Genomic DNA, 10,110 nt, shown 5'->3' on the forward strand with positions numbered 1-10,110 from the left:
TTGGCTTATTGATAGTGAATTACAACACTTCTCCAGTGTTTAAATACATGCTTAGCAAACCTGGCTATGGAAACTAGCTTGGCTCATTAGCTCTGGCTGGGCAAGACTCCTGCGGCCAAGGCGGAGGGGATGCAGTGGTGAAAGAGGCCCATCTCCTGGCAGTAAGCACAGCCGGTGGGGTGTTCTTACCATGCTGGGGGTGGTGGCAATGGATGCAGCACAAGCGGTGACTCAGCATCAGACTCAGCCTCCCCGGGCACCGTAGGCATGGGGTTGATTCAGACACTTTGGGGGCTGGCTGTCGCACGCCAGCAGCCTCACTCTTGCTGGCTTCACACTGAATGCCGAGTGGGGATGGCAGAGTCAGCTGAGCTGACTTGTGGAGCTCATGTCAAGGGAAAGCTCCTCAGCAGCCCGGACACAGACACCCCGAGGTGTCTGCCTCTCTTTTGGGGCCACCCTACATTGGGGCTGGCCCACAGCTAGGTAGCACACACTGGCTGACTTCCCGCTGCAGGCGAGCTTTGCTCAATGAGCTTCATCCCGTATATGGAGGGGCTGCACTGTTTCTAGAGCTAGGTTTCAGCTCTGCCTGAGGGCAGCTGTGTCTCCCACTCGGTCTCCAGGAGCCCCTTTGGCAGTCCTGCATGTGCCATGGGTTACATACCCTCTAAAAATCATGGATCTGCCATCGGTAAACTGGCAATCAGATCATCTGCTGGAATGCAGCCATGAAATAATCTTAGGCCACCGATGCTGCACTGGCTTTCCCCAAGAGCTGGCCTTTAACAATTGCTTCCAAAAGGTCAGGAAAGCCATCAGAAGCTCCAATTAGCTGTGACTGGCCTGGGGGACAGAGTGACACAGATGCTTTTTGAATAGGACAGAGGACTGAGCAAAGAGAAAACATTTTTCCCAGTCACTTCTCCTCTACTAATGCCACCTCACTGTCATCTGGCTGTGCTTTGCCCTTCTGCTGAAGGCCATCAAGCACAAGAACTGCGTTTCAGCTGGGTCAGTGTGCTGTGGAGAATCAGGCCTCTTCTCTTTCCCCTCAACGGTGGTCTGCCATCACAGCACCTTCCTTTGGGGCAAGGAGCCTCGCAGAGAAAGGACTCCCAGTCCTCACATCTGCCTATCACCCATTCCTTCTCCTTCCACACCCACCCTTCTTCAGACCAGACTCCCTGTTTCTACAGCCTTTGCCTTTGTCATCTGTACACCAGTGCCTCCCAGGAAATACAGCTTCCCTGCCCTTGGTGCCCTTCGTCCTCCTGCTTTGTGCCAGAAGATGCCCTGCCACTGCCATCTCCACCCTTTCCTGACTCTCATTCTGAAACAATTACTCTCTTCTCGGACCTGCTCCAAGTGCATTTGAAGAAGCCTTTGCTGACATATTTGCTACAGTACAGCATGAATCGTTTTGCTCCTCTCCTTTAGTTCTTGGCATTTCACAGATCGCCTCTCTTTCCCCTTTTCCCAGTTCCTTTGCAGGCCCTTCCTCAGATGGTTTTTGGAGGGGAAAGGAGCAGAGGAAGAAACACTAGCAAAGCCAGCTACAAAGCTTTCAGGGAGAGCAGGGCCTGTGCTGGCTGAGGCAGCACAAACTGGGAGGGCAGAGGAGAAGGGAGCTGCCTTGTGCAGGGGAAGGACCTGAGACATTTCGTCTGGGGAGCACAGTCTGGCTCACACCCTTCACAAAGGAGGAGCTGTTTGGGATCAAAGCGCTGTTCAGCTGAGGGATGTTGTGGCACAAGATACTACATGGCAGTTACCTTCTCTTGGTCTTGCAGGAAGCTGACCTCACCTCTGACATTGCCATCCATCCATCTGCCACATGCTTCTTTCAGGTGTCCCGCAGTTTCTAACCTCCCAGCCATGCGCTGCAGCCCTCTTATGTCCAGCTAGCCCCAGTAAGGATCAGCATGGGTCTGTATGCCCTGGGAGACACTCACCAAGCCTGGGCGCTCTTGTTGAACCCAGAACTCAAGGGGAAGACTCCTTCCTAGTGTCTCCTCTGCCTCTTTCAGACCAGTAGGGCTGGTAAGGGAACCATTAGGACTTCCAGGCAATAACCATACATGTGGGATCCTGACGGCTGAGAGCACTGGTCCTGAGGTTGGGGTAGGAAACAGCAAATGGGAAACTTTGGTCTGGGAAAGCTCCGCAGAGCTAATAGGACTGGGCATCCTGCCTTCTGCTCTAGGCTGGTTCTTGTAGCTCATATCTGCTTAGGGTCAGTGTGGTCGGAAAAGGTCTGACCCATCTCATCTGCTAATGGATGTTTGGAAGGAGTTCAGCTGGAGAGTAATTGGGAAAAGTAGAAAAAAAATGAATACACTTATAGCATATTCATCTGTAAAGCATCTGTCTTTACGGAGTCCTAAGAACAGGCATACTGGATCAAACCAGGGGATGGTCTGGCCCAGTATCCCAAATGCCTGAAGAAGAGTAGAAAAACAATGCAAGTATATGTGCTTTTTTCATCCAGCACTCTCCTTGTCTCCAACTGTGTTCAACTCACACTGAGCCAGGTGTGGTTTCTGTGCATTGAATCATTCTCAAGGGGTTTCTTTTCCATGGGCTTGTCCTGGAACCTGCATAGACTCTAAGTATCCACAACACCCTGTGGCAAGGAATTCCCCAGTTCAACTGCAGACTGTGTGAAGAACCATTGTTTTCCTCTGCTTTAAACCCAGGTCCTGCCAGCTTCACCTATTTCTTTTATTGGAAAAGACAGTAAACAATCAGTTCCTATCCATCCTCTTCAACAGCACTCTGAATTAACACCATGTTATTATCTGCTTATTACACCTGGTACCTAGAGACCTACTTGTACAGGGCAGTGTTTAAAGATAAGGCTGAATAATAGTTGTTTTGCTGCAGTGTTTACAGTCCAAGCAGAGGAGGCGGGCAAAGGGCAGAGGCCAAGTGCTTTGCAGGAGAGCAGTGTGAGCAGACCATTCTTATCGCTGGCCTCTTTCTAAAGTTGCTTTTTTCTTTTGCAGGCAGCCCAGCTGGAAAATGTGGTGGTGACTCTCAAGCAATTTTCCTGTTGCTTCTCCTGAAGGAGTAGTGGGTCCTGAGCAGGATGCAGCAGCCAGCAGCTAGTGACAGGAGCACAGCCGTTCCCTCGCTGTATCCATCCCAGGCCAGCCTGGCAGCTGACTCGTACTATACATACCGCGTCATTGAGGATCCCGAGTGGTCACTCGCCACTGTCCCCCACCTCACTGAGCTCTGCCTCCAGCACATCGTTCACAATTTTGAAAGTAAGTGGGAGTGCGTTTCCCCTGGGCCACACACATAGAGAGAGAGCATCAGTCCTGGGGAGCAGAGGGTCAACAAGGCAGGCAGATGCATCTGAAAGGCAGACCGTGGTACCCAGCCCTGCCAAAGGAACAGATGGGGAGAAATATCCCCTCAGGCAGCTAGTTAAACAAACTGTTTAGTTGCTAAGTATGTACTTGTACACTCCAGGGATGGCTGTAGTACTCTGGGCTGCTATCCAGGATGTGACTCTGCCCTAACCTTGTCCTATCCTTTCTTCTTCCTTCCGTGCTCTGCTGGACTCACTTGCCTCAACCATGGCCAGGACTGTGGAGTTGCTGTTTCCTTCTCTGGATTCATGCACGCATTACAGTAGGACTCAAGGATGGAGCCCCATTGTGCTGAGTGCTGTACAAAGAGATGGGGAATTGCTCCCTGCTCGGAGGAGCTAGCATCTCAGAATACATATTGTACTCACAGCCTCAGGTCTTCTCCATGGCTTTTGGTGGTGATGTGACAAGTTATATCCTCAGGCAGGGAATGTGCTTTTGAAGCAGGTGGACTGATGAAACATAGCAAAACAGAGAAAGCATGTCTCATCGGGGAACTGACTGGGAGGGGGAAAGGAAGGGCCTACCTGTCTTTTTGGCTGACTCAGTGAAGTGGCAGCAAAGACCAAAGATAGGTCTAAGGCTATGTCCACATTGGGACCGTAAGACAGTACAGAGGAGCTCAGTGCTGCCTTATGCCAGGAGCTGATGGTACTTGGGGATCTGAGCAGGGACACCCTTGCAGTCCTATGAGCCTGGTCAGTCAGTCCAATGCCAAATGGATTGGACCTATGTTGTGTGCACATAAAAGCAGTGTGCTCAGTGTCTTGGGGACCCTCGTGCCATTACCTGAGCTGTGCGGCTGTATCTTGCCCACTGCTGTGGCCTGAGTGAGCCCAAGTGAAGCTAGCCCAGTTCTGCTCATACGTGTCCCACCTCTGCTTGTTGTTGTGGGACTTTGTAGAGGTCACTGCAGTGCCAGCTGTAGGACACTTGGAGAACAGACTCCAGGAAGAGGCTGTGGTAGAACTCTGGGTGTCCTTAGGAAGGAAATGCCACAGAGACAGCAAATATAAAGTTAACCCCACTTTGTGTCTCAAAATCTGATTTCCCGTGCACAGATAGGCCTCTCCACTGATGATTTCTGTTACTCAACATTACTGTGCACATGTCACCAAGCATTCATGGTATGAGTATGCACGGCTTTTCTCTGGCATTTCTTACCACAAAGAACCCCCGCCAGACAGAAGCCAGCTGATACTTAGGGTGAGCATCAGGAAAGAGACTGAGGGGAGAAAGCTCCTGGGAAAAGACAACTTTTATTTAAACATGGTGGACCTAAAGGCTAAGAGTGTGTCTCAGTGGAAAGGAACAGGAATCAATTTGGGGTAAGACAGACACCCGAGTTAAGATAAAAAGGGATGAGGACTTGCATGAAAAGCACACAGACAGTTGTTCTCAAATACTGTCTTTCAATATGCTTAGAAACCAAACGGAGAAAGTTTAGCAAATGACAAGCCAAGCTCTCCCATTGCTGTAAGGCTGAATTAGCTCTCTTGGGAGCAGAAGTCCTGCTCTGAATATAAACTGCATTCAAACTAAATTTAAACTGGGAGCTAAGTTTCTGATGCTGTTCCCAAATATTATGGGAGTAAACCCAATTACGCTCATGTTTTATTGTAAAAGTTAGAAATCCTACACAGAAATGTAGGACATGAATCCTACACATTTTCTGCCAGCTTAGCTCCCTGCACCAGCTGCTGGCAACTGAGAAGAGAGCAAGTATCAGCAGAGGGGAGGGCATGGGCACGCAGCTTGGGGCGCGGGCAGAACCATAGTGCCAGCCATGGTTCCTACAGCCCAGACCAAGCTCTCCTTCTCTTTATCCCCTCCAGAGAACCCTATTTTGGACCATCTTCTGCCTGAGCACCAGAGGAAGGTGCTGGACAGGCTCTCCACTAGCCTTCCACTCGCTGTGACTGCCAACCTAATAAGCGATGAGGACTACTGGAAGAGGTGCTGCACTGAGCGCTGGCAAGCGTGTGACATCTCCAACTATGGAGACAGCTGGAAACAGATGTTCTTCGAACGTCACCTGGAGAACATCCTGAAATGTTTCATCCCTAACACCACAGACCCCAACCAGGTCCTAGAGCTCATCCCACTCTGCAAAGACTATGTGCGGAAACTGGAGGTTGATCATTTCCTGCCACCAGTGCAGATGGATCAAAAGGAGGAGAGGGATGACCTCTCCAATACAGGGAGTGATTTTGGATTCGGTGAGGTCTCCATACATCACTATGACCTGGGAGTCCTCATTACTGCTCTCCCTCACCTTGAAGAGCTTCATCTCACTTATGGCGTGAAGGACTGCGGCATGAACTTCGAGTGGAACCTCTTTAACTTCACCCACCAGGACTGCTGCAACCTGGCTGTCGCCGTGAAGATGTGCCACAACTTGAAAGTAACATATCCCAAACTGAACCTTCCTTCCTCAGTTAGATCTTCAAATTGCCCAGGGATAGAAACCCAGGGACCAGTTTTGCTTGCTGGCAGCTCCCTTCCTTTCACAAATTGCAGTCTGGCAGAGTGCAGAGATGTTAACTTGCTTGCTGAGTAGTGCTGAGTATCTTGTTCTGCATATGTCCTCGTTAGAACAGGTTGTCAGAGGTGGGGTGAGAAAAATACTTGCTCCCACAAAACATGTTCCCTGTAGTGCAAGAGAAAGCAACACTCCTGTTTTAACTCCTCACATAGTTCTGGGAGGGAGGCGACAAGAAGCCCGGAGTTTTTCATAAGGAATTTTTGGTAGTTATGCTCAGTAAATACATGTCAACAGGCCCCAGAGGAGCAGAGACCCCCAAGAAGAGCATGGGGAAATACTCACATTTGCCTTAGAGTGATGAGGTGTTCTCCTTCTGGGCACTAACACCATCTTCAGTTCTGTGGCAACCGCAGTGCAGATACTGAGCCCCCCCAAAACATCAGTGGGCTTTGCTATCCAGAGTGCAGCCAGAGCAAGCTGGCTGAACAGTCTCGCCACAGATTGGTGTGCTTTGGGAAATATTTGTCTGCTTGGCTTCCAGAAGAGAAATTACCTCTCCTGTGGCTATTAAGGTGCCCTGGCCACACAGGACAGTGCCCTTCAGAGAGCACTGTGGTTACTACCAGTGCACATGCTCGTTCAGACAGTGTTCGACTGTGATCTGGGCCGAGTTCTGCTGTTACTCTCTGCAGACATTTGGGGAGCTTTATCTCATTTTAATTTAGCCCCCGGTGTCAGAGATCCCACAGAGTCAGAAGAGAGGAACAGTCATTTCCAGGAGATGAACCATTTCTCCCTAGAATAGGTACATCAGTGGCATGCCCTGCCTGCTGGAAGTATCTGCCCACTATAAAAGCAATTACTTGATCCTACTGGCTAAAGGTGTCTGAAGTGAAGGGAGATGAATGCTGTCCAGTAGACCATAGGCTTAACTCCCCTGAGGTCTTGCACAAAGGTCAATCCGAAGCGCTGGCTGTTTTAGTGTCCCTGTCCTTTATCTCCACAGGTTTTCAAGCTGACACGAAGCAAAGTGGATGATGACAAGACCAGGCTGCTGGTTCGTAACTTGCTGGATCACCCCTGCTTGGTGGAGCTGAACTTGTCCCACAATCTCATCAGGGACAAGGGGGCACAAGCTGTTGGCAAGTTGATCAACCACAGCAGATTACAAACCCTTGATCTGTGTAACAACCAGATCCATCACCTGGGGGCTCAGGGTCTTGCTCGAGCCCTGGCTGAGAACTCCACTCTGACCTCCCTCAACCTGCGCCTCAACTGCGTGGAGGACAAAGGCGGGGAAGCAATCGGCCGTGCCCTGCTGACCAACACCACCCTGAAGTCCATCCATCTAGGAAGTAATAACCTGTCAGAGCCAACTGCTATGCTTTTCTCCCAGGTCTTGGCTCAGAACACCTCCCTGACGAGCATCAACTTCTCATGCAACCACCTGGGGCTGGTAAGAGAAACCCCTTCTCCCTGCAGTTTGTGAGCCTGCGTGGTGACCTTGCAAAGCAGATGCTGAGCCTGCCCTGCCTCAAAGCCACAGAGGCAAATGCATCCCTCACTTTGCAATCTTGCTGCGATAACAATCAGCTGCGAGCAGGGAAGGGACTCTAGCAGACAGCAGGAAGGAGAAGGACATCTGTGCAGGCACACGCATTTGTCTCACTCATTACATCTAGCTCTGTTTGCAGGGCTGAATCCAGCTTCCAGGCTTTGGGCTTTTGGGCAGAGAGGGATTTTCCCCCCAGGAAACTGAAAACCAGGGAGTATGTCTGGGAAAAATCCCAGCCACTTCACACACGTGGGAGTAGATAATAATGATAGGCGGCATGAGACATGGGCCTTATGCATCTCTGTGCTTTAGAGCTGCTGTGCCATCTGTCACTCAGCAGCACACAGATAGTGTCACCCTTCCCAGAATCTCTCCTGTCCGTCACGCGCTCAGAGGAGACTGTTAGAAAATTGGCTTGGTTCTTGAACTTGTTTAACTCACCCTGCAGCTCCGGAGTGGTGTGGTAGGTCAAAAGTGTCACATCTGGATGCTTTTAAGTGGCTCCTAAATCACAGGCTTACATTTTCTAGACAGATGAGCATCCACAGATCTTACTACATCCCTAAGAGCTGCAGTATGCAACATGCCCACAAACCAGATCGCTTCTCTTCTGCTGATTAAAAAGTGCTTTAGAAATCTGAAACTAGACAGCCAAATGTAATCATGCTGGCTTTTAAACTTTCTGCGTTGCCTCAGTTTTTCTTACTGTCACAATAAAGAGAGCGTGAGACCAGCTGTCCCTGCTGGCAGGAATATTGGCATCAATGTGTTTGACAACGGTTTTTAAAGGATTTGATGGCAGAAAACCTTTTGTGAGTTCTGAGTTTTATGACCCTAGACATGGAAAAACCATTTGAGTTTAATGATACGAGGGGGCAAAGGTTGGAGAGGATAGAAGGATTTTTGCTTAGTAAATAATAATCTCTATGCTTAGCATCTTCTTTCTGATAAGCTCTCCTGGTACCCATTTGTGAAGCTCCACAGCAGCCCAGCAAGTGGACTGGTGGTATTATCTTTGGGGAAATGGGGGTCTGTCTTTGCTAGAGATGCATCAAATTCTGACCTCCGTACCCCATTAAAAAGGCACCCCTTCCAGGTCCTTTTTGCTCTATCCTTTTTCACAAAAGGACTAAGAGGCAGGGTGCTGGGATGAGGGGACCACCTGGATGGAGGAGATGGGGGCAGGAGGTGTATTTGGTACCTGAAAGAGAATAGCTGTGGGGGAAAAAAAGTCAAATTGTCGCATCCCTAAACAATGTTTCAGGTAAGGGAGGGAAATGCCCCTAAGTGAGCTGCCTCCCTAAGGCTATCTACATGGCATTTTCTGTCCTGTGCAGACTGGACTTCAGTTGCGTGAGCTCTTCCACCCAGGAAAGCCGACCCAGCCTGGGAAATGGCATCCAGGCAGGAGACTGCCAGTACTGGGGCTCTTGCCACTGCCGAGATGAGGAGCAGCACACCTGGTCACACTGCCATTTGTCCCCAGTCAGCAGTGAGCTGGGGACCAGGGGACAGGGGAGAGCAGACACTTCTCACAGGTTATCATTGCCAGCCATGCTATTAACCAGCCTGAGCTTGAGGACTCCTGACACAGTACCCAGAGGGAGTCATTAGCATGTGTCATATCACTGAGTGCTGCATGAGGTTACACTCCTTCCCCATACTTCTGTGAGCAACATTTCGGGCCTGTGTGAAGGCCTTTGTCACTTTTGGTACCATCTCATGGGCTCCCCATCACTGGCAGCAGGGAAGTGCAGGAGAAGTTGCCTTGGGGAGGAGCAAAGGGAGCAATACACTTCACTTTTGGATCTCCTCCTTTAACTCCCCCTTCTCGCCCATTTGCAGGATGGTGGGAAGCAGCTGCTTGAAGGGCTGGCGGATAACAAGGCTTTGACCGAGTTCAACCTCCGCCTGGCAGAGGTGGGCCAGGAGACCGAGTACCTCATTCACCAAATTGTGTGGGCCAACCGGGAAGCGGCGAGGCTGGGGTCTCTGCAGCACCCCCCTGCCAAACCCATCTGAAAAAAATGCTCCAGAGAGCAATGAGCTTTGCAGGTGCAGTGTTGGAGATACTTTACTTCAGAGGCTTGGTTTTGTTAGTATTTCTGAGAAACGCTCAACTTATGACTGCCACCGCAGCCTTTCCCAGATCCCCATCATCCAACCTGTGACTTAATACGAGACAGACATTAGACCTCATGGGACTGTAGTGGCATCACAGAAGCAATCTAACTCTTGAGCCCTCCCTCCCACTGCACTCGAAACTAAATCCCACCTCCTGTGCTGTTTGTTATGTGCTCCGGCAGCAACCTTAGTTCAGGCAACTGGATGTTGTTCCACCTGTAAAGCAGCTAAGGTGAAGTCTCTACCATCTAAATGGTCTAGTCCAGTCCAGACCTAACCTTCAGGGCAGGCAGCGTTTTTAGGCTTTTTGCTGAGGAGGATGTGAGGTGGATAGAGGGAACACTGTTTCTAGTTACTCGGCAACTTTTTCTGGCTATTGCTCTGCTCAAGGATTTATTTGTTTTTATAGCAAAATCCGTCTGGAGTCTCAGATATGGGTGGTGAAAAGTAAAACAAAATAAATTCAATAAATTATAGGTCTCTCCACTGCGGTTTCCTGCTTTGGGTTGCTGTCTTTGATCAGTGCTGGCCTGCTTTGCAAACAGGTGAATTCTTTACAACCAGAT

General features: G+C 50.0%; 2 protein-coding genes across 2 annotated transcripts in view; both read left to right on the forward strand.

The window, feature by feature from the left end:
* Positions 1-3,097, forward strand: part of AARS2 (alanyl-tRNA synthetase 2, mitochondrial) — a 39,779-nt gene extending 36,682 nt beyond the window's left edge. The window contains exon 22 of the mRNA XM_052805779.1: positions 3,009-3,097. Coding sequence (XP_052661739.1) covers positions 3,009-3,068 — 60 coding nt within the window. The 3' untranslated portion in view covers positions 3,069-3,097. The remainder of the gene's footprint in view (positions 1-3,008) is intronic.
* TCTE1 (t-complex-associated-testis-expressed 1) lies at positions 3,066-10,016 on the forward strand. The gene is made up of 4 exons (XM_052805784.1): positions 3,066-3,272; positions 5,216-5,784; positions 6,872-7,321; positions 9,266-10,016. The coding sequence occupies exons 1-4, from the start codon at positions 3,092-3,094 to the stop codon at positions 9,440-9,442; spliced, it is 1,377 nt and encodes a 458-aa protein (XP_052661744.1). The 5' UTR covers positions 3,066-3,091; the 3' UTR covers positions 9,443-10,016.
* The last annotated feature ends 94 nt before the right edge of the window (positions 10,017-10,110 follow it).

This window comes from Harpia harpyja, chromosome 13, assembly GCF_026419915.1.
Source record: "Harpia harpyja isolate bHarHar1 chromosome 13, bHarHar1 primary haplotype, whole genome shotgun sequence".
Taxonomy (NCBI): domain Eukaryota; kingdom Metazoa; phylum Chordata; class Aves; order Accipitriformes; family Accipitridae; genus Harpia; species Harpia harpyja.